The sequence below is a fragment of the Lepisosteus oculatus genome, chromosome 8 (assembly GCF_040954835.1).
Source record: "Lepisosteus oculatus isolate fLepOcu1 chromosome 8, fLepOcu1.hap2, whole genome shotgun sequence".
NCBI classification, from domain to species: domain Eukaryota; kingdom Metazoa; phylum Chordata; class Actinopteri; order Semionotiformes; family Lepisosteidae; genus Lepisosteus; species Lepisosteus oculatus.
The window spans coordinates 49,018,582-49,043,354 of NC_090703.1; the positions used below are offsets into that span (position 1 = coordinate 49,018,582).

The 24,773-nt window shown below is 46.2% G+C and overlaps 1 protein-coding gene across 1 annotated transcript; it reads left to right on the top strand.

Annotated features, from left to right (window-relative positions):
• Positions 1-1,629: 1,629 nt before the first annotated feature.
• On the top strand, positions 1,630-24,710 carry LOC102697162 (adhesion G-protein coupled receptor G4-like). The gene is made up of 31 exons (XM_069193853.1): positions 1,630-1,726; positions 2,783-2,833; positions 3,014-3,111; positions 3,415-3,479; positions 3,842-3,896; positions 4,550-4,587; positions 4,993-5,141; positions 5,255-5,356; positions 5,874-5,972; positions 6,442-6,540; positions 7,002-7,136; positions 7,821-7,897; positions 7,988-8,055; positions 8,967-9,012; positions 9,424-9,446; positions 10,660-10,808; positions 10,898-11,027; positions 13,121-13,230; positions 13,911-14,115; positions 14,678-14,843; positions 15,666-15,809; positions 16,491-16,610; positions 16,717-16,762; positions 17,038-17,141; positions 17,514-17,635; positions 18,424-18,692; positions 19,396-19,504; positions 20,410-20,690; positions 21,341-21,442; positions 21,904-22,047; positions 22,577-24,710. The coding sequence occupies exons 1-31, from the start codon at positions 1,633-1,635 to the stop codon at positions 22,711-22,713; spliced, it is 3,537 nt and encodes a 1,178-aa protein (XP_069049954.1). The 5' UTR covers positions 1,630-1,632; the 3' UTR covers positions 22,714-24,710.
• Positions 24,711-24,773: the final 63 nt, after the last annotated feature.

Here is a 24,773-nt window from a genome sequence, read left to right on the forward strand (position 1 = left end):
AAAGAACTCCTGTTATTTAGCTGAATAAGTGATTTCCCCGACACTGAATTATACGGACTCACTGCAGTTAATGCCAAGCGATATTTCTTTGGCTCTGCCTTAGTATTTTGCACTTTCGCAACTTGAGAAAATAGCTTGTTCTTTCTATACAGGAATCCTAGTTCTACGCCGTATGCCGACTTTGACATTTCTGTTGAAACGACTAATTTAAGGAGCTCGTTTTTTAGAGCAAGAGAGAGGCTCTCCAGCACGGACTGATTCTGACCCCTTCACAACTGGATAACCGGATAAACTCGCAGCGCTGCGAGAAGACGGGGGCGAGGTGTACCCGTGACGCCAGATCTACCTGAGTGAAGGAGCAGAGCGCATCTTAGAGATCACAGGTGAGCAAGAGGCGAGGGTTCCGATCTAATACAGCATTGTGGAGAACCCAATACTTCACTTGTTTCTCGGTATTTGGAGAGCACGATCGGATAGTTTCACACGTTTTCCCACCCGATCCGAGATGCAGGCTGGTAAGTTTCACTCGTGCTAAGGTTTTCAGATTTTTAAAAGTATTTGTCCCGTTATCCTTGAAGAAAATTAAAATCACGATCAATCGTAATGGATTTTCGTTTTAAGGGTGCTTGAAACTGCTGTTAAAAAAACAATATTTTAAAACATTTAATTGAACGTTTAATTATTTAATTTTACCGGGCTAATCTTTGTTCATATGTAGAGTAATTCTGATTAATTTATTGATCGGACAAACGAAAAAGGACATCCGAAGCTGGACTTTCCAAGTCCTCTTGATCGAATGCATGCGCTAGATGTTATTCTGAAGGCGACATTCAAAGGCTGTGTTGAGAAAATAAAATCACCTTCTAGATACTCAAAACCCTGAATGATTTACAGTAAACGACAAGTACTCGTTTTCGAATATATGTATATAAACGGATGTCATTACCAACAACTGATGATCCGTTTATTTTGTATAACAAAGACAAAACACACACACTGAAACCATGCGCAGAGAATCTGTATGACCCGCGAAGTTTCTATTGTTAAAAACGAGAAACGAGAAACCAGGAATCCAGCTGTGACTTCTTGGATTAAAGGTTGTCTCATAAACGTATTATTTACGGATAGAAGCATTTTGCGACGGCAATGTTATCTTCTGGAGTTATTATCTAGCCGCAGATTGTCATAAGTAATTACGAGGGAATGATTAACGAACTTATCTTTTATTATTAAAATCGCTTCTGTGCCCGAATCGCTTCAGTATAATTTTTATAGAGCATTATTCTTCACGCAGAGAGGTTACTCTAAAGAGGAACTTTGCTCCACAGGTGACAGCGCTTTTAATGAAAGAGCGTTTGGGAACATTTGTTTTCATCCGAGATGTTTTAACAACACGGGTCTTCATCACGCCTATATGGAGTACAGCTATGCTAAGAAGCGGAAGAGTTTCTCAGACAGGTGGAAGGGAACGTTCATTATACTCTATTGAAGCAGGGTACAGAAAGTTTAACTTAAAAATGTTTTAACTCGATCGAATAAATCACTTGAAATAGTCCCAATTCCAATGACAAGAAACGAGATGTTATCCGAAAAAATAAACGCTGCTTTTTTTTTTCCTATTTGAGACCGAAGATGGAGATGATGAGGACGTCTATAATGCAGCCGTCGTCCTGTAAAGTCCTGTTATGTTGCTGGGTACTGAGCACCGTCTTCATCCTTCGCTCAGGTAAGGAAGTTTCGACCAATGTGATTTTATCCTGGAGATGATTTCAAGAATTAAGTGTTCATTCCTTAACGCAAATTAAAGATGGTAAAACCAGTTCATCGGAGGGTGTCTGATTTAAATATATATATATAACTGCGGTATGAGAAAGTTTAACCACCTTCTTCTGACCGTTTGTGACTGTAAGGTGCGCCCAGTCTCCGAGGGCAGAAGGTGGTCCTTTTCGGCCGGCAATGCAGCTACTGGGAGCTGAGAGGGAGCGTTTCTTTGCCGGCCTTAGACGTCTGCGTGGACTTGTGTCGCAAAATCAACACTAGGCAGTGGACCGCCTTCACGTACAATCGCCCACCCCAGCGCCTCTCGGAGGGCGCCCCGGAGCTGGGGCTGGCCGGGCACGGGCAGGCGCTGAGGCTGTGGCTGTTCGGCCGGGCCCTGGACGCGCCGGTCGACCTGCGCCCGTTCGCTTGGCACTCGGTTTGCCTCGCCTGGTCCGGCGTCGAGCAGAAGGTGTGGCTGTACGTCAACGGGAGCGGCGTGTTCAGCGCCGCCGTGCCCGACCGCCGCTCCCTGGCACCCCACGGCAGCCTGACCCTGGGGGTGGCCCACGGCCTCATCGGCGGCGAGATCGTCACGGAGGACGGCAACAACCTCATCGGGGAAATCTACTTTTTCCGCATGTGGGACAAACAGCGGAGCGCCCAGCAGGTCTCCAGCCAGATCTGCGCCGAGGGCAACGTGATTCGCTGGACATCCGAGTACTGGCACAATCACAGCTGCTCCCCTGTCCCAGATCTCAGTCTCCCGTGCGGTGAGGCCCGTGGCTCAGAGCCCCAGTCGCTGTGTCCCGCTGTTGTGTTCGTGGACAGACTCTTGCCCCAGTGTGCTGGAAGCTGCATGGATGTCAGTTTCGTGCTCCTCTTCTTTACTCCTCCCTCCCCCGGTGTCTCTGATCGTGCCACGCGAACCGTCATTAGGGAACTGGTGTCTGATTAATGCGTTATCGGCTTCGCTCATTTTCCACCGTAATTAACAACTGCCCTTCTTCTCTTCCTAAATCAGCGTCGGAAACGAATCCCTCACCCCCGCGGCAAACCACCGTCGGAGGTGCAGGTAAGACTTCAGACATTTCATTTCTTGCTACACCTCCCCTCCCAGTATGGTGACAATTCAAAAAGTCACTGGTGTCCAACTACACGCGCCCGTGGTTCTCGCGTTTTCTCATTTTAGCACTAAGCGTTTCTACGTTTTGGTTTAATGACTCGATTTTTCCCCCGTGTTCGTTTATTACAGCTAGCTCTTTCTATAGCATTAATATGAGTATTTACATCATGAGACGAGATGGTCAGTCTGCGGATGAAACAATCGCTAAGGACCTTGTATGTCTCTGGGTAAGAAGGTGTATTATTATTATTATTATTATTATTATTATTATTATTATTATTATTATAATCATACTCAGGCTCATACCTGAAGAAGGCTCCATGGCCGAAACGTTGTGTTTTCTTTCTTCTTTTTTTCAGCATGGAATAAACCTATTACCTATTAAACCTATTACTTGTTCCTTTGCAGCCTATGCATGCTGACGCAGCTACTCACCTGAATTATTATTATTATTGTTATTATTATTATTATTATTATTAATAATACTGTTATTTGTAAAATAATGTGTGAAATTGTCATACTTTCCACAGCTCACCACGTATTTTCCTGTCAACATAACTGTGCTGGCCATTTCAGTGTTTTCCCTGCAGCAAGGGTAAGGGAAGAAGTGCCATGCGTTCTCAACAACTTGCATTCTTTAACACAAGTTTCATTTTCGCCTGCATGACGTTCTGGCTCTAGTTGTTCGATTCCTCGTACATGATTTGACATTGATGGTATTTTATGCCATTTCGTGCCCGAGACGGTTGCGTATACATCCAAGCGAATGGGGTGAAGACATTGGCAACAATGCTGAGCCCCTGGGTTATGAGACAGAGCCATTTTTGCACCTTCATACAGACGACCATTCCCAGAGTGGTTACAGATGTATAGTTTCATGGCTACTTGTATTCACAGCTGAATCAGAAATTCTATAATATATATTTTTTTCCTCTTTGCATTCCCATTCTATTGAAGATTGACACCTCCAGTGACAGTTATTCAGGAGAAGGAAGGCAGAGAGGCCACCATGGTGAGTTCCTAGCAGAGACCTGATGCTACTCGTCACATTAGTGGTGTGAGCATGATGCGGTTCCGCGCGGGCTCGTGCCCCCTCCTCTTCGTCCCGCAACACCTGGGGCGCGAACCCGGGTCTCCGGTGTAACGCCACAGGGAACCAGCCGAGTGAGCTGAAGGGAGACCTCCCCCAGCCCAGGCGGCTGAGGTCCCTGCTACGCGCAGGGGGGGCGATGACGTCACCGTGCCCAAACTAGCTCCGCTACAGTGGCCGTTATAAAGATGTCTGTCCTGCTTTACCTCCCTTGCTACCGGCTAAGACAGACCAAGAGCTGGGTGGCTGGAGGCTTCTTCTCCTGCCTACTTATCAGTCAAGACTTCTTAGCACTGGAGCAACATTTATCACTGGTTTTCAACCAAACAAGGCTTCACTTTTGGCACGGTAATGTCATGGCTGTTGTAGTGCCTTTACCTTTTACCACGGCTATTTTGTTGGGTGGCTGTAGTTGAGCCTTTAGAGCCAGGCAATAGCTCAAAACACCCTGCAAAATAAGCTCTTGGAGAAAAAAGCACAAGCTGACTGTATGTCTTGCTCTGCTAAAACACAATCCACTGGAATAAACCGATGCAACATTGAAAAACAAATTTAAGCACTTTCTTTTTTTTCAGGCCAGAGAGATTAGGACTACTTCCCCAATAAAAGTAAGGTAAGATCCTTGAACTTCAGTCTCAACTGAAGTGATGTGCTTTCCTTTTCTATCTGGCAGTGTTATTCCTCATTTTATTTTTGTGTATCAGATACAGAAGGATTAAATTAGCTGATTACATTTAGTATAAATGAGCCATTATCCTTGTGTGCCAAAGAATATATTTACTCTTTAATGTAAGGCACATCATCAACCAGAGCTGCTAACATTTGTGGGGAGAAACCAAAGGTGGGAGGGATTGGTTTTGGAGGTTCAAGGACACCCAGAGGCACTCAGCATTCCTGGGTGGCCTACAGTTGGGAGATCACTTTTCCTAAGATGCAAAGAAAGAACCAGATGGGATAATCTAACTGAATGACCACTGTAAATGACCTTTTATTCATTTGTCATTACTGCCCCTGCTAGTTACGGTTGCTTCGTCTCTGTGAAGGTGATCCCCAGCTCTGAGGTGCTTCTAACTAAGGAGGAGGTTACACGGCTGCTCAGATATAACTTCACCCACAACGGTATCACTGTTGGGGCAGAGAGTGCCAACATCAGTGTCAAGTCTTCCGGTATGTGCAGCTGATCTGTTCCACCCCACTCACTTCCAGAAATGCGGAAATGAAGACGATTGCTATCTAATGTAACACACAACAGCTGACAGCTCTTTCCTTGTTCCCCGCAGACGAGAGTTCCCGTGTTACAGAAGCTTCTCCTATTGTATGCAGACTTGGAGCTACAACTGTTCCTCCAACAGTACATGCTACCGGAGGCACTGTGACATCAGGTTAACATCCATCCATTGTCTAACTGCTTCATCCAAAAGCAACAGGCACATGGCCATGAGGGAAATAAGCCTGGGTCACCAGTTATTCAAATTGGTTGACCTTTGGTTCTGGTTGGTGAGCTGTAGCTCATCCAGCTATGGTTTCTTACTGACCAGCCCTTCACTGTAGCAGCTCCTGATGCAGCTCCTGGTGCACAATCATCTAACTTGTGTGCTCTTTTTGTCATTATGTTTGGGTGTCATAGTGGTGTTTTATAGTTTATCGGGGAAAATAAATCTCGAGTCATCAGGTGCCTCTGATGACAGTTCAGTACTGGTTGAGTAATCGCCTTGGAAGATCACTGTCCACTCTGTAAAATATAGGGATGTAGGAGTTAAACATTAAGCAGAATGAATGGAAGAAAAATAGTAAAATGTGTTATACCAACCTTCTTTAGAGGAAGTGTAGCACATGTTGCTGACTCGTGTTGTGTTGTGCTGCCTTTGCACTTGTTATTGTGCTCTTGTGTCCTGACAGCCTCTAGACCTTCCACACCTACAACACAAGACGCCACCATGTCAGTTTCCACTGCTGTGATGAGCACCTCAACCCCAGGAAAGAACAGCGCCCCCACAGGTGAGGATGAGAAATGGGCAGGAGGGAAATCAGCCTGTGTTCGGGACAGTAATTCAGCTTTGTTGCTCTTTGGTTCTGCCGGATGAGCTGTTGGTGATCCAACAGCGGTTTCTTATTGACCAGCCCACTGCAGCAGCCCCTGGTGTGCAATCATCTAACTTGTGTGCTCTTTTTGTCGTTGCTTTTGAGTATCATAGTGGTGTTTTATAGTTTATCGGGGAAAATAAATCACGAGTCATCAGGTGCCTCTGATGACAGTTCAGTACTGGTTGAGTAATTGCCTTGGAAGATCACTGTCCACTCTGTAAAATATAGGGATGTAGGAGTTAAACATTAAGCAGAATGAATGGAAGAAAAATAGTAAAACGTGTTATACCAACCTTCTTTAGAGGAAGTGTAGCACATGTTGCTGACTCGTGTTGTGTTGTGCTGCCTTTGCACTTGTTATTGTGCTCGTGTGTCCTGACAGCCTCTAGACCTTCCACACCTACAACGCAAGACACCACCATGTCAGTTTCCACTGCTGTGATGAGCACCTCAACCCCAGGAAAGAACAGCGCCCCCACAGGTGAGGATGAGAAATGGGCAGGGGGGAAATCAGCCTGTGTCCAGGACATTCACATATTAATCACGTGGGATAAAAACACAGTATGTGTTACACAGTAAGTGTGAGCAACTGACGGCAGGTGATTTTTTTCTTGAAAACTGGTTGGATAACAACATCTTAAAAAATGGATCCACAACCATCTGAATTTGGGTGGTCTTTTTGCCATGGCTTTTGCAAACGGTACTTTATGGTTTAAACACAGCTAGAGAATCCTCTGTAAAGTGTCTGTAAGAAAAATCAATGTCAGCTGTAACGAGCACAGTTTATTGCTGTTACAATTGTTTTAGTAATCATATTAAGAGGACATGAAAGTAAAATGATATAACTTTATTATGTGGCCTATATTCAAACATCTAACACAGGAACGGGGGCACTAAGTGTCTTTATAGCTGGGCAGCTTTTTCAACATGTTCCTTTTACAGAAGCTACAGTAGAGACGTCCACTGCAATCCTGTCCACTTCACCTACCCCAGTCACAAGCCAGGCAGTATCCAGCCCCTGGGTACCTACTGACACAACCCCACTCCATTCACACAGGCCCGTCCCTAATGTTCAAGGTACGAGCAGCTGCTGATCAGCCCTCTGTCTCTCAGTGGGCTGCTCTGTACTTCACTGGCCCAGAGCAAGGGGCTCTGCCTCCTTAACTCAAAATCCCCCGCTTCTGCAGAATAGCCAGCTGTCCTTAGTCTGCGGTGCTCGGAAATGGACTTCGGTGTGTGTGAAAGTGGAAAATACAAAACAATCTGAAGCCAAAGCCTCACATTTCACTGCAGAAGCAAAGGTGTAAAAGGGTTTTAAGCGTCATGCATACCTTCTCATTTTGAAACCATGGAACTTGATTGTTATCCTCAGAGGAGCAGCGACTTCAGAAGCCAGCTGCTGTTTTATGGCAATGGCCTGCAGGGCGAGAAGAGGAGAGTGCATTGGCAGAGTGAAATGGATGTTCGGCATTCTTGGAAGATTTGTCGGCCCCAAGTCAGTCATATTTCACCGCTGCCGTCTGCAGGAACTCGTGCAATTTATTCTTTGTTGAGTTTTACTTTGGAAACGTGGTCCATAGACTGAGCACCGCTGTAGTTCTTTCAGTTCCAGAATAAATCGATTTCCTGTTGGAAACGCAATATGATCAAATTCAAGGCTCTCCCTGGGGTAGACGAAGCTCTGAGAACGAGAAACCGAGCTTCAGACTAAAGAGAAGGATGTTAAAGTGTTACTTTGTGACTTGTGTCCATTTATTGCAGTGACCTTCTATACAGTCAGCTTGAATGCCACGCTGAAAGACTCATCAGATAACCCAGAACCATTCATTTACGAATGGGTAAGGAGCAGAAATTAACCTCCCGCCAGTTAAGTAACAGCTTCATTTTACGACAGCTTAATTGCACTTGAAATGAATTGTTTCTTACAGCTTCTTAAAATCTTGCCGGGGGACGAAATGACAGCTTTCAATCTCAACGCTTCGCTCGCCCCCGTGAGGTAAGGCCAGTTGCATGAGTGATACTCACCGCACGGCTTCTCTCTGACTGGCCTGGGGCAGCTGCTCGGGGATGGAATTGCATGTTGCACACTGCTGTGCAAGAGGACATGAGGGGGGCGCAGGTCTGAAACCGTTTGATATGGGTGTGCAGAGTGCTGATAAGAATGTCGTCTGTGTAGCCGCCTCCACAGGTGAAACACAGACGGTTGTCTGGAGCTGATTTAAAGACATTGAAGTGAATTAGCCTTTATCGCCCCAAGGGAATTTGTCTTGCACATCAGAAACACACAGCATATATGACAATAACACAATACAACAGCAGTACAACACAATAGTACAAAACCACATTCAACAGCATGGCTCAATCAGAGCTCTTCCAATACCATGAGATTAAAAACAGCTAGCTGAAAATGTGTGTAAAACAACAACAACAACAACAACAACAACAACAACAACAACAACAACAACAACAACAACAACAATAATAATAAGATCCCTAACTCCAGAGAATCTTTCCATTGTTCAATAGCTGAATGCTTTGAGGTATGAAGAAAGTAAACGCTTTCTTATTCTATATGCAGGGGATCTGGTACCTTCTCCCAAAGGGTAGGAGAATGTGTTCTAAAAAGAGTGGATGAGGGAGGTCATCTAAGATTGTAAATGCAAGATTGATAATATGTCGCTCCGTTAGACATGTTATTGTGTCTAAGGATGCAGCAGTCATCTTGCCATCTTGTTCAACTTGCTTTTGTTTGCCTCTTAAAGCGTTTTTTCTTGTATTGAAACAGCGCTCAAACTGGGGCACTAGAAACACCGCATGAGACATGCAGAGGGTGTAAAGGAGTTTAGGAAAAAAAAAGTTTTCTTAAGAGCCGTTAACAGTGTTTCTTAAACGTAATGTGTTTTCCAGAATGTCACCTACTAACGCAGCCAGAGGAAAGAATTCTGTTGGCACGGTGAGTAGCATGGCCTTCAGTGTACCATGGGTAATCTGACAATGACAGTATGAAGCAGATTCTGGGAACAGTGGCCCTTCCCACAGGGAAAAAAACCCAGGAGCATCAGCTAAGAAACCTGAAGTATAAAATATGATGTATAAGAAGGTGGATATACACTAAGCAGCAATAAATACAAAGCCATTATTTTAAAAATCAGCTAAACCAAGTTACAGCGATGAAGTTAAAAATAATTAAACCTCTTAGATAGTGCTAGAATTATTGATGTTGCCTCCTACAAAATAAGAAATTCTAGTGTTCAAATTGTACAGTTTCTGGAGAGACATTCACATGCATGTTTAAATCTTACACATCCTGCAGTCTTCGGGGTGCAGAGGAGATTGCTCATTTTCTCTTTTGTTTGTCCTGCAGGTTGCTCTGCCCAGACAAACCAGGTATTGAATATAGAGTTCTGTGTTGAAGCTTGTGAGTGTGATCACGGAATTTAATGTACAGCTGTTTCAGTAACGCAGGCTACTTCAGTACAGCAGAGAAATAGTTAAAATTTCAGACAGTCAAATAAAACAAATATTACACCGATTCCTAAATCCCGGCTGATCTAAAGATATATTTATAAAAAAATCTCAGATACATCAGCATTAACAGCTTCAGGAAGCAGTGGGAAGGTGTGAGTAAGGGATGAACATAAGTCGTTATACAATTTGCTTGTCACTTTTACAGAATGTTTGACACCGATCGCAGTGGTTTGTGAAATATATACATTGCACTGTTCTGTTTTTTCACTCAGTGTAGTTCCTTTTTTCCCCAGAAATGCAGTCCTATGGCCAATATTGTACTGGAATCTGAGCCATTTTGTTTTAAGCTAGTTAGCCTTCATAGACCTGTCTGAAGTTGACTCTTAGCTTATGGATGCCAACCTTACGATGGCACAGAGGTTATCATTGCTGCCTTGCAGCACTAAGGCCCCAGGTACAATTGCTGGGGCGCTATCTGCATGGAGTTTGCATGTTGTGCTTGTGTATGTGTGTGAGTCTCTGCTTGGTGCTCCAGTTTCCTCCCACAGTCCAAAGACATACTGGTAGGTTCAATGGGAATAATGGTCGTGGTATGAGTGTGTGTGTGCACCCTATGGAAGACTGGCATCCCATCACGGATGTACCCTGCCATGTGCCTACTGCATGCTGGGATAGGCAGCAACTCTCTCTCGACCCTGAACTGGAGACAGCAGTCAGAAGATGAATGGATGTGTTGAGAAGAACAAATAATGATAATGATGAGGAACACCTAACAGTGACTCATTTACATAGTCATTGACTGATATGTCAGTGTGATAAGGTGGTGGATTAGCTACTGCAACACTTCATATTTGCTGTTCATGTGTAGTTTACCTTGAGCTGTTGTGATAGGCTGTCCGTTTTTGAGCAATGTCAATTAAATCATGCCTAATGTAAAGCTCGGTCTCTTCACATAGAGACTAAACTATAAAACATTGGTGAAGACTTTCAGCTACAGTAATTGTTGATGCACCTAACATCCATGTGTCACAATTCATGACTGAGATACAGAAATAATCCCGTCAGTATTGCGAGACCTTGCATCTTTCTTCTATACGCTTGTATTTTACTGCACATTGTGTCCACTCAACAGCTGTGCCTGCAGGTTCCAGCTGCAGGTGAACTCCACAGCAAATGTGAATGACACCAAGACACAGATTGAGCATCTGCTGCAAAAAAACTACACCAATGGTACTGGATCTGTGGAACCCGAGCCCAACAGCATCAATGTCTACCCCATTGGTATGTTACAGCACTCCCCCGTACTCACTCTCAGCACATTCTCCGGCTCTGTCAGTCTGGGCCTGGTGACAGTGTTTCTCTTGTTCTAGAACCTGGAAGATGCCCAGAACAGACCCAGCTGATGCACCAGGGGCAATTCCTATGGCCCGAGACCCAGGCCCGCTTCACAGCCAAACTGCAGTGTGAAAGGGACCCTGAAAATCAAGCCACGAGGAACTGGTGAGCGCTGCAATACTGGGTGTGTGGGTGGGGCCCGTGAGCCCCTCCCACCAGGGAGCCCCTCCCCCAATAAGCCCCACCCCAATTTCTTCACCTGCTCCTCCCCTCCACTTGTCCTACATTCATTTGTCTCCACTCTTAAAAGAGCTCCATTGCTGTTTTATGTGCAGCATCTGCGGCTTGGTTCACAGGCTCTAACTTGCAAGCACACCTCTGAATTCCTGAATTCCTACACTCAGCTCCGATAAGTGCCAAACTCACATTCCCCCAAAGCATGGCCTTCTGTCGTGGGACGTTCGAATGCTCTTGACAGGCCCTGGGGAAATGGCATCCCTATGACTCTGAGATCCTGAACCTCTAAGATCTTGACCCTCACACCCTGAATATCTGGCTGCTAAACCCACCACACCAAAGCCCTGCCCCCTGCTGAAGGGACTTTCATTCGCCATAATATTCACTGTCATCATCTAAATCATAAAAGTCTTGACAGATGCAGTTTAAACAAAGATTTAGTGTGCTTAGCTTTGATCCTGCATGTGTAGTGCTTAACGTGTGTGTGACTGATGCGTACCTGGCTCGGCACCAGCTGGAGATTTGCTGAGAGACGCAGAAGTGATCAGATGGCAATTAAGTGAGACCTGTTGCTCTGTACACAGTACTTTAATAACAACAGAGAGCTTAATTTATGACTTGTGCCTATTAATAGTAGGTAATTATTCCTTAATAAATGCTTTGTTTGGACAAGGGTCCCATATTTTATGTGAGATCTACCAATAAAAATATTACATGTAATGCAATTAGAGATAAAATTGAAATCTAGTAAACAAGTGATAAGACAATCAGTTTCCTTACAGTTTCATTAAAATAACACAAAGCAATTTATTGCTCTTCTAGTGATTTTGGTTTATGTAGCTTGTTTTTTTTTCTTGATTTACTCAACCGACCATAAACTGCCCTTCAAATTAAAATCTTTACTGGAGGTTAATGAATGAAAACGGCACATGTTTGGTGATTTCTAACACCAACAATTTTAGGTAAAAAATCTGTAATCCAATTTATCTGTTAGACAAATTAAATTTGAAATATTAACCTTTCATTGATTTGATTACTATAAAACAAAATGTGAAATACTTAATATGGAAGAAATGAACCAGCACCAGAGACTGGCATCAAGACGGGTTCTAGGTGGGACACTGGATGGGACACTGGTCCATTTCATGGCATGCACACATTGGAACATTGAGGAGATGCCAATTAAACTGGACAGCATGTGTTTGGACTGTGGCAGGAAAATCCTGCACAATCCCAAGTGGCCATAGGGAGAACATGCAAACTCCATGCAGAAAGCTCCTCTGTCTGAAATCAAACCCAGGACCCTAGAGCTATGAGGCAGCGGCTCTACCTGCCTTGTCCTCATGCTGTACTCATTCCCCAGCAGTGTGAAAGAGTGACAACATGGGCACTAGGGGAATCCAGTGATCAATCCTATGGCAGAATGGTATCAGACATCCGGTTTCCCAAGAACAGTTTTAGAGGTCATTCAGTAAACCATACCACCATAGTCCTTGATCGGGACACGTGAAGTTGTGTGTGCCTTGATGAATGTGTGAATTAGGATTCATTATGGTAAAGGAAACCAAGCAAAGACTTCACTTTTCTGCTTGCAAATTATCAGTAGGAATTTGGAAAACTAAAGTGCTACCCATTCAGATGCCTAGATATTTATCAACCGTGACTTGCTTTAACTTTCTTTCACTTAAACAGAAAGCCTGATGAATGTTATTGAAATTGAGCAGCATAATCAGTCATCACAGATATTAAAATAGGTGATGTCAGTATAGAGGAGGATATGAGTGTTGCTTATTGGCTTATTATCATTATATGGGTAATACTGATGGAGAAAAATAGGACCAGAATCTTAAAGGACTGCCTTAGTAAAAATCACTAATATTCATAAGATCAATGGAAAAAAAAACGATACTTCAAAATTAATAAATGGTGGCTCACACACAGCACACTTCAGTCTATTTCTCTCTGTTTTTCCTCTGTGTTCCATGAAGGGATTACAGTGTTGGTTGTGTGTTTCTCTGCAGTATGGTGAATGCTTTGACAAACCGTGCCCAGTGGGACAAGCCAGACCTGATGTCCTGTCCGACGCTGCATAAAACCATTGCTGACCTCAGCAATATCACCGTCACTGCCAGTGAGTACCTCTGCACAATTACGAGTGGGCGTTCCGGGGCTCCGCATGTGTGCCGGGGGAGTGTGAGGAGGTGGATCAAGCGACGTCTGGCAGAAGAAGGAAGGGCAGATCATGTTAAAAATGTGCGGTGCTCCATACTCAACCTCCATCTCTAAGCCCTCATTCAGAGATGATCTGGAATGGAGGCATCCATAACTGGTCCTCCAGAGCCACAGCAACTAATTCTTCTGTTCTAGCTGATTGCCCATCCCTGATCTAACTCTGTTGACTTTGCTAGAGTATCATTCATCTTAATCAGCACCACCCTGTGGATTCTTTCTGTGAAGATCTGTGATGGTGTTACTTAGGATATAATGGCTTGTGCACCAGTTGATTGCCATGGTCTGTGCACCTGCAATGCAATGCAAAATGCAGCACACAACCCTAACACAAGGTTTGCTTGCAGGAGATAGCTGGCCTTATCTGCAATACTGATAAAAACAACTGACTTACAATGGATTTGTAAGGTATCACTTTGCAGCCCCTAAACTGAAGTGTGACTGGGATGTTGGGGACCTCCATCCTGTTTTTCTGTGAGATAAGAGTTTTAACATGCTCATCCACCACGAGGACTAAACCTTCAAAGCCTAAAGATGTTCAGATTAAGGTATGTTAAAACATCTATGCATGTGTTTCCCCAGACAACTCTGAGGATCTGGCAGAACTGATCAAAAACCTGACCAGCGACCAGCTGTTTTTAAGCCACAACGAGCTGATCATTGTGTTTTCCAAGATGGCAGAGATCCTGGATGCTGGCAGTGTGACTCCACCCCTCGGGCAGACTATCATCGACATCCTCAACAAACTCCTGGGAACTGAGAGCAACCTGCAGCCCTTCACCAACGAGTGAGTGGGTCCGGCCTGGGAGACAGTGCATTCCCTCCCACTGAGACAGAGCTGTGCTTTGCGTTTCCACCATTCTTTGTGCAGTTCCTCCTCATTTTTATCCATCCATAATTTGAAAGGTGCTCATTCCAATGTGAGGTTGTGCCAACTTGGAACCTGTCCTGGAAGTACGACACGCTGGTGCATTACAGAGTACACACACACGCACGCACAAGCTCTCACACGCACTCACACACACGTACGCACTCTCACAGTCTCTCACAAGCACACAGGAACAATTTGAGGTGCGATTAACCCACCCTGCATGTCTTTGGAAGGTGAGCAGAATCTGGAGAGCCCGGAGAAATCCCCAACATAAGGACACTGTGAGGACATGCAAGCATGCAAAGGTTTTTTTTAAGAGTATTTTCAGTCTGTCTCGGAACACACCGCCTGTGAAGTGTGTGTTCTGCAGAGGCGTGCGGAAGTGAGTGAGCAGCAGGAGAGACTAGCGCGAGAGCTGAGCCGCAGGGGCCAGAACTCTTTAACCAGCCCTGTGTTTCCATCTCCCACTACGCCACAGCATCCTGAATGTCATGGAGAGTCTCGGGAACAGAATAGCCTTCCCAGGGAATCTCTTCAGCCTGACGTCCCCAAACCTGGCGCTCTCCGTCGTCGGCGTGGACCCCCGCAACTTCTCTGGCCTCGCATTTGGGGTGTCCTCCTTCTCGCAGGGCGTTAACCCACAGGTAACCTCACTCACAAGGGGAGAATACCAGGATCCCCCCCAAGTCTTGTCACCAACAGACAAATAAAAGCTGAATTCCTCGGGTCCAGTTTAACTACCGTGATGATCAATGTTATCTGGAAGTTAGGTGGATGCTGCACATTGGTGGTGGTGGAGGGGAGACCCCATTACCTGTAAAGCGCTTTGAGTGGAGTGTCCAGAAAAGCGCTATATAAGTGTAAGCAATTATTATTATTATTATTAATTATGTTCCACATGAGGGCACTGTACTGTGCATTGCTGTAATGTGGTGCATCTGCATCACTTAATGAGTTGTGTGTTTGCTTTTTGCTTCTAAGTGTCATAGAACCGAAAATGTACTTCTTCAGCCATGCAAGGTGTTGTGCAGTACACCATGTAGAATAAGATCCTGTTTAAATAAAACAGCAAATTAATAATATGTGACTAAAAAAGGGCAGTGACTAGAATCTCCAGTATTGAACTGGCACTTTGTGATGTGGAAATAGCTTTGCAGCTCCAGGGAACCCTGGACAATGACAGCATCCTGGAGAATGCAACAAGGCATCCTTTTTTTTAAATGGGAGTTGAACGGGTTGGAATTTTTAAAGGCTGGGGTGTTGCTTGCTCTGTGTGGGCAGATTGAGAGCTCCTGAGCGCCCCCCGCTGTTGCAGGCCTCCGCATGAGGACGTTGGACTGGGGTGATTATAAAGCCAGAGTGTTTTACACTCCCTAACAAGATGCCCATCGCTGCCAGCCACGCCTTTTCTTTCTGTGTGTGTCAACATCGGTGTGTGTGTTTTATTTGTTTGGTTGTTCTTGCAGGTTTTCATAAACCAGGGGCCTTCCAGCCATACTATAGCTTTCATCTCTCTGCCCTCCTCTCTGGAAAACCACTTCCCCCAGCACACAGAGCTCGCCAGATCCCGGGTGCAGTTCCAGTTCTATGGGAAAACCGAACTTTTCCAGGTACAGCCAGGGGGCAGTGCCCCCCCGCTCGCTCACTCTTGATAGGTTGCTTTGGTCAATTTTCCATAGTATATTTGCATTTTTACCGTAGTTTTGCTGTGGCATCCCATGGTATGAAGAAGCACAGTGAAGATATGTTAACACCACAGGAAGTGCAACTGTAGTTTCACAGTGTGACTGTAGGTACCGGGTTTTTCCCTTACTCTGCAGCGCCCCCTGGCAGTGAGGAGCACAGAGGAGCAGAGGACCTGGGGCTCAACTTGCACATTAGAGCACCAGGTCCCAGTTTCACAAACACAGTGACATCTGTCCAGGAAAGCTTTTGCTAACCGAGATTTCAGCAGTTCAGTGAGATCCTAATAAACGCGACAGAGAGATGAAATATCTATAAAGTGTTTCGAGCGACTGTCCTGGCTGAGGGAATGGCAGTCTAGTCGAGAGGCAGGGCTACTGCGAGCGGTGGGCTGGGGAGTTTGGGTGTAGACGAGGTGGGGGGATGTCTGAGAGGCACGCGGAGGGAAGTCCCGGGTGCGAGACTGATGTACTTAGGTCGAGCACAAATGTGAGAACTTAGGATCTAACCTTCCTCTCCAGTCCCTGCTATGAACTCACAAAAAAGTGCCAAATCCTACTTGCAGACCTCTCAGAGAACAGAAGAGAGAAGATCTCCTTGTCTTTCAGGACTCCATGAAGGAAAAGTCCCTGCTCACCTATGTGATATCCGGCAGCGTGACCAACGCCACCATCAGGAACCTGAGGGACCCAGTCACTGTGACGCTACACCATCTCAAACCCAACCGGGTGCGGCCCTCGTCTCCTCCAGGGAGTTCTGTCTGAACGGGTTGTTGAGTTAGAGCCGAGGCGCCGGCGTTTACCTGCGTTTTGTCTCTTTTCCTCCCCTCCACAGCTCGGCCAGCAGGTGCAGTGCGTCTTCTGGGATCTGCAGAAGAACGGTGAGCCCTGCAGTCTGCCCCACGGCCTGTCGTCTCCGGGTTGGCAGAACGGGTTGGCAGCTGCCTCCTCAAAGCCAAAGCGCGTACCTAAAGATCCCGCCATTGAATTGGAAGGGTTATTTGTCCAGACCAATGCGTTTTCTGCCTCGTTTGTGCGTGTTTGCTGGTTGAGGTGGGTTGCCAGTCCAGCCCTGTGAAGCCGCATGAGGGTGAGGCCTGGCAGAGGTTTCCTCCTGCTGACGAGCCTCTGTAAAGGGTGCTGCTGTGTGTTCCAGGTGGACAGGGAGGGTGGAGTCCTGAGGGTTGTGAGGTATATGGCACCAGTGTGAACCACACCACCTGTGTCTGCGACCACCTCACGCACTTCGGGGTGCTTCTGGTAAGACGCCTCCTTTTACAGCAGGGCAGCTCAAGAGCCCTGGGAGTCTTCTGTTTTTTTTTCCGTGGCGAACTACTGTATTCAACCGGTGGCTGAAATGGAGAAGCTGCTGCTTACGAGGATGAGTTGGAATCTGGAGGAAAGGGTTCCGCACTGCTGCGCAGTCTTGTGTGTGCATGCCGTAACGTGAAATTAAATGTCTACCACAGGCAAAGTGAACAGGAAAGGTGATTCAGGTGTTGCGATAGTTGGTCTTTCATTCTGCACTGGTGGTGGGAGCTGTGAAGAAGCCCATGTCTGACCTCAAGAAAAAGAAGTGGACTTGACTGACTTGCTCTTCAGTGGTGGGCTGTGATGTTTTCTCTGATGCAGGTCCCCTCCAGGTCCCCTGTGAATTCTGTGGATAACCGGATCCTCACCCTCATCACCTACGTGGGCTGTGGACTGTCTGCCTTGTTTCTGGGGATCAGCTTACTCACCTACACAGCCTTCGAGTGAGTATCCGGCTTAGAGGAGAACATTGCTTGTTTCATTGTCGTCATGGTTCTCATAAGAGTTACAATTCATTTGGCTTATAAGGTTCTGGACAATAGCGCACCTTTGCATACATAACAGAAGTGAAAAAATAGATAAAGCAGTATTGCACATTGAACGCTGCAGTGCAAAGATTGATCTAAGGATTTTGACAGTCACAGTGTCTCTAATAGATTAAGCTGTGTGCACACCTCATGGTCCTGTCACCCAGTGTATGGAATCCGGTCTGAACTGGGAGGTCTCTGGACTGCACTTGTGCGATAAATCCTTCTGGTGATCTGGATATGCTTTACATGTGCCAAGGAGAACCACTCCAAAACCAATTCTACAGGGAGACAGTGCAAATTACAAAGTTATACACTCATGCAGAGTTGTTTTAGGTGGCACACAAACTGATTGCTACCTTGATATTAAACTCATTTTAATATCAATTAAATTAGAGTTAACAATTACAATTAAAGTTTAAGTAGACACCCCAGTATGTAGAACATTGGAGTGGACTAATCTTGATGGAATAAAGTCGAGTATCAGTGCTTCTGCACAAGATGGACAGATTCCAGAGCTGGTTCGGTTGTGCCCCATATGTGGCTTGATTTTCCAGGACATTGAATTTCATCTGAGCCTCCAACCAAAGGAACTCCAGTGGAACTAATTGCAGAGATTAGAGGAGACATACAAGTAATCAATCCCTATTATTCCCTCAGCCTTGCTGCTAAACTCCTTCTTCTCTCTGTCCTCTCTCTGTTAGAAAACTGCGCAGGGACTATCCGTCGAAGATCCTGATGAATCTCTCTGCCGCCCTGCTGGGCTTGAACCTGGTGTTTTTGGTGGACTCCTGGCTGGCCTCCTTCAATCGCCGTGGCCTGTGCATCTCCGTGGCTGTCATCCTGCACTACTTCCTGTTGGCCTCCTTCACCTGGATGGGCCTGGAGGCTGTGCACATGTACTTCGCCCTGGTCAAGGTCTTCAACATCTATGTTCCCTGCTACATCCTCAAGTTCTGCTCTGCTGGGTGGGGTAAGCTAAGGAAAAACAGCAATAACACTAACAATGATAAAACATTTCCATAATCCAAACACCACAATCACCATTATTGCTATCAGTGTGATGTTCATCATCGAGATCGCTCTCACGATCACCTTCAAAGTGCTTCCCTGTTGTAAAGTAGATGCAATATTAGCTTTTGTCATATCAGGCTCAAAGGGTAGAGGCATGGCTCTCTTGACTTAGTGTAACACAGAGGTGGGCAGTCCTGGTCCCCAGAGGGCTAGGTTTTTATTCCAGCTCTGCTATTCACCTTCAATCAACTCATTATTAGCTTAATGGGGCCAATCTGATCATCTTCAGAAGGTACTTTGAGAGACCTAGAAGACCTGCAGACTTATCAGGCCTTTGGGAGCGGGATGGCCCAGCCCTGGTCTGAGGTGCTATAGAGATCACTGTGAGAGGCGCTGCTGCAACATTTCAGGACCAGACACTAAATCAGGACTGCACCATCACTGCCTTCCATGTAACAGATCAGCAGGTCTTTATCATAATTAAAGTATCCAGGATAAGGATCTGAATAAAGTCAAGCAACTGCTGCAGTGCAAACAGATTTTCAGGATGCATGCATGAGTTTTTAACTAGTGTATATTATATGAAAATGGTGCATCGTGAATTTTTACAAAAAAAATGTATATTCAAACAGCATATATATAAATGTGCTTTTCTGCCCTAGGGATTCCACTGCTGGTCATTGCCCTTGTATTGGCAATTAATAAAGACGCCTATGGCAGTGGACTCTATGCCAAGTCTCTCAGTCCATCGGAAGACTCCGAGGAATTGTTGTAAGTGATACGGATGCGCTGACAGATGTGAAGCCTGCGACAGTTTGTCACATTACCTTGCTCTCTGTTTAGAATCGGTTTGAAGTAAACAGGTCTGCTGTGAACTGCAGTCTTTTTTCATTTGAAGCAGGGCATAGCAGTGCCAAGGTTACGAGCTCCTACAAAACTAGATGTAATAAAGATTATGAAAACATAAGATGGAAAATTAAAAAGCTTCATTATGTACTCGGGACTTACAAGGAGTTTGGAACAATATTATTTTTTGGCAGACCTCCAAACAGTTTCAGATTTCAGCTGTAAATAGTGTTAGTGGGCCAGTGGGTGGTGCCTTTCCCTCTGGGCCAGAATTTCCAGTATGGCAACTGAGGACACTGTGCTGTAGGAGATCCTGGCCTTTGAATGAGACGTTAAACTGAAGTTCTGTAATGTAATGTTTCTTTATTAGCCCTGTACAATTTTTTGCATTAGGAATTCGTCTTTTCGCATACCCCAGCTTTTCTCCATGGAGACACAGACAGGGAGAGAAGCTGGGGGTCAGAGCACAGGGTCTGCCATTGTACAGTGCCCCTGGAGCAGGGTTAGGGTTAAGGGCCTTGCTCAGAGGCCCAACAGAATAGGATTCCTCTGCCGGCCGCGGGATTTGAACCGGCAACCTTCCAGTCACAGGTGCAGATCCTGAGCCACAGAGCCACCGCTCTGCCCCGTAAGTTCAGAGCGGCGCATCTGAGTCTTTGTTTAGCCCTGACTGCCTAGTAACTAAAGATCCCATGGCCCTGGAAGCAGGGGTATTCGCTCCACCAAAACGTCATTCTGCTCAAGAGTGCGTGTGTCCGTCCGGTCTGAGGGGTGGTGGCTTCTCCCGTTGTGCCTGGGAGCTCATTGCCCTGCGCTGGCGTGCCTCTCAGCTGCTGGGTGCAGAGCGACGTGGCGTTCTACGTGTCGGTGGTGGCCTTCTTCCTGCTGGTCCTGCTGTGCAACGTGGCCGTGTTCGTCGTGGTGCTGCTCCAGATCCGCAACGTGAAGGCCAAGCAGCCGGCGGGCTGCCGCGGCGGCCTCCTGCACGACCTCAAGAGCGTGGCCAGCATCACCTTCCTGCTGGGCCTCACCTGGGCCTTGGCCTTCCTGGCCTGGGGGCCGGCCAGGGTGCCCCTGCTCTACCTCTTCTCCATCTTCAACAGCCTGCAAGGTGAGAGCGCACCCCCCCCCCCGCGGGAGGACACCCCGCTCGTCCACAAAATATGCAACGAGTTTCCTTTCTGAAAAAAGCTGAAGATTACAAAGCGTCTTTCTGAGATGGTGCGCAGGCTTTCCTATCCATCTGTGTGGCTTCGTTCACGTCCTTTCAGCCCTCAAGAGAAACACTGATTCCTTCAGATCAGCTGGCAGAAGATGGCGTGTCGTCTGCTACCCCATCTGAGGCTCATTAGTCTGGTATCTGTTTGGTGCTGCAGTCACACTCTCTGGTGGCACGTCCGAGTCTTTGTCTCGGTTTCAATCCTGCTTTATCTTTTAATTGCCAGTACAGCCTTTGCTCAGCTCCTTTAATAATAATAATGATTGCTTACACTTATGTGGCGCTTTTTCTGGACACTCCACTCAAAGCGCTTTACAGGTCATGGGGATCCCCTCCACCACCAGTGTGCAGCCCCACCTGGATGATGCGACAGCAGCCATAGTGCGCCAGATTGCTCACCACACACCAGCTCTCAGTGGGGAGGAGAGCAGAGTAATGAAGCCGGTTCAGAGATGGGGATTATTGTTGACTTTATTGGCTATACTGTGCTGTGCAGTGCGCTCTCTTGCTCTGCCTGCAGTGACGTGTCTGTCCGCCTGCAGGGTTCTTCATCTTCGTCTTCCACTGCCTGATGAAGGACAGCGTGCGGAAGCAGTGGAGGATCCACCTGTGCTGTGGTCGATTCCGACTCGCCAGCACCTCAGGTATGGCGGGCTCAGGGGCGGGTTTCTGCCTTGGTGGAGCATGTGACGTCTGTGGCAGGCTGTTACCCAGCGCTGATAACACTTCTGCTCAGGTTTTCCAGCCCATGTTTTTACCGCCCTTTCCTTGCTCTTATTCTTCAAATTCTGGCTCACCACGCAGATCCCCTGGCAGTATGGAGAGAAACAGAATTACACCTAGTGAGTTATAATTTATATCCCACAAGCGTTTCAGCTCAGTGCCATCGCTGTGTCTGAAAGATGAGCGAACAACCAATGGCAGCAAAGACATCTCTTCCCGTTTTTAGTAAAATCGTCAGTTTTCCTTTCCTCCTCTTTTGTGTATCTGGTGATAAGGTTCTCTTAAGAGAATTGCATGAGCAGATCCACACAAACTGACATCCTGCCAGTGACTGCACTCGTACCCATCAAGCCCACCATCCTCGTTTGGTTCTGTTTTCCAGAGTGGAGCCAGTCGGGCACAAAGTCGAGAGAGAAACAGCTCGCCCATTCTCCTTCTGTCAAGTCGGCCAAGTCGGACAAATCCAACTCCACCAGCAGCACCTCCAACGAGTCGGACTTGGGGGGGAGGCTGGTCTCCACTCCAGGTAAGTGCACTGGCTCAGGAGCAGCACGTCACTGCCCTCTGCTCCAGTCTGTCTGTACCAGCGGGCCCCCAGAGACACGGGGAACACTTTCGTGTGCAGTCTAGTGTTGCAGAAATCAGCCCTCTAACACAGGGGCCAGTGGCCATGGGTCCTTCCTTCAGACTCATTGCGAGACTTTGCTCAAGCGCTTTCTTTAGGAATCTCAGTTATATGAGACAGTCAGTACTTGCGTTATCGTACATTAGTTCTGTGTGTGCCTTTGGCTTTCTGTTTAAACTGGAGGAGGTTGTTGACAGTGATGCATTGAAAAGAGACTCTCCTGTGTCAGGAAGAGCTGAGAAACGCTTGTGTGCTGCATGGTCATTTTCACCCACACGGCTCTGGAACTAGCTCGGACAGAATTCTTTCAGTGCTGTGTGGGTGGGCGAGGCACGTCACAGTATGTGCTGTGCAAAGAATCTAGACTTTGGAATAAAGTGACACAAATTGCTTCCTTCTCTGCTCTTTGTTTTCTCTGCTCCACCTGTAGACCTGGTGTACGAGAACACCCTGACGGTGCCCCAGGCTCACGGCCCTTCCTTTCACGACGTGCTGCGGGTGGGGCCCAGGGAGATGGAGGGGACCTACCAGGTGTGCTCCTGGCTGCCCAGAGAGAGGTCCTACTGAGGGCTCTCCGACTGGCAGCACACCTCCCAGATCCCAGGGCCTAGGTTTGCTTCCCACTCGGGACTCAACATTTCAAGCGGACGGGGTGCAGAGTCGATCCATGCAGTCAGGTCTCCAAGGGCCTGAATCTCAGGCTCTCAGGCGCTCCACTGTTTCTCCCACAATGATGCAAATTTCCCTCAACTGGGTAAAGGCCACCTGATGGACAAGGCTTGATTAGCAGGCAAGGCTCTCAGAAAACCCCCTAGGACGAGCTAGTGTACGAACTGACGAAGTGTGGTGCAGCAGGGAGGAGCCAGGCTTTTGATCGTGTGACTGTAGCGGTGCTTGACATCCGGGGCTCAGTTTTCACATTTTTGATCTTACAGAATGCAGAGTAAGTAATTCATCAGTTCCCTGCTCCCTTGCACTGCCATTGATACGTTTCTAGAAGTAATTATAAGGTGCAGCACTAACATTGAAGCCTCTGAGCAATGGGAGATGTTAGACGTTATGAATCTAAATTCTATAATGATAATTGCTTGTGACAATATAGAGCTTTCCATCCCTAAGGTTCCTGAGGTGATTTATGTAGCAAAGTACCAACTTTCTTCACCACTGGCATTCAGCGCCCACCAGGGAGAGATTCATGAGCCTCACTGCACAACAGTGAGAAATCACTTCGCCCATTGAATAACGGAGAACACTTCGGTATGCCTGAATGTGCAGGTGACACCTGTATCAACTCCCCTGTTCTTACAAAATATACCACAAGATCTTTAATGACCGGATCTTCTGGATCTCGGTATAACATGTTGCCTAAACGAAAGCACCTCCTGCCGCACAGCGCCCCCTAGTGACCATTCTGGAGCTTTGCTTTGGAAATGCTGATTTAGGGGGAAAAGCACCACCTACTGGTCCACCAACACCCCTTACAACAACAATCAGATTTTCCTTAGAGAGCTCCCCTCCCAGTTCTGATCAGGCCTAATCCTGCTTAACTTCTTAGATCTGACGAAATTAGGTTACAACATGGTAGGTACACATGCCACTTCCTGTCCCTCTTTTCTAGGGAGCAAATCCTGCACTGGCTTTTCCACCAGAGCAGTACTGGTACTAGACAAGCAAACACAGACATCAGAATAGACTAAAAATTAAAATAAAATAAGTACAGCAATACAAAATAAAATATATAGAGTTAGGTGTGTGCAAAATATGCTCATAGTCACGTTAAAACAATAAAATATGTGCAAAATACGCATAGGTATATACAGATTGAAAGTACCAGTGTATAAAAAGTACAATAGTGCAATATGCTGTCCATAGATAAGCAGATGAAGGGCTAACAGTCCTAGCCTAGGGTAGTGTTATGCACCCTGACAGCCGCCAGGAGGAAGGACCTGCAGAAATGTTCCCTTGAACACCATAACTCGAGCAGTCTGTTACTAAATTGAATGTGAGGTGTGGACAACCATGCCTGCACTGTCTACTCTTCGTTTTCATTCTCTCCCTGTCCGGTGAAACACGTACTCTTCCACAGTGCAGTCAGAAAAAACTTGGAGGAAGCATGACAAAAATGCATTTATTTTTTGCACAGCCCCAGCTGTCAAGCCCTGATGTGCACAGTTTGAAAAAAACGAAATCCACTTTCATTTTTAAATACCTTTCAAAGAAGATCACGATGTAAATCCTCAATGTTTTGTGAAATGAAGGCTGAAAATTACAAGCACAAAATAAAGAGAACCTTAGATCATTAGCTCATTTCACAGCCGGTAAAATGGAACAGTTTCCTCAACTACAGTAGACAAAAAAATCTGCATTGTTTGTATCCATATTGAAAATCGCTAGCGCTTGTTGTCTGTTGAGGTATACTACAATGGATCTGTACCACAAAATCTTGCTATGCATTCAGTAAATCCTATTAAATTCTAAAGAGTGATTTATTTTGGCAGTTATTTAGTAAAGGTTCTACTGCATGCTGCCCTGTGACATTTGTATAATAAAACCAAATATAATTATTAACGAGTTTTTTTCCCTATATGAATTTGTAATCTAATCATATTCCTTCAGAGTAACACCAC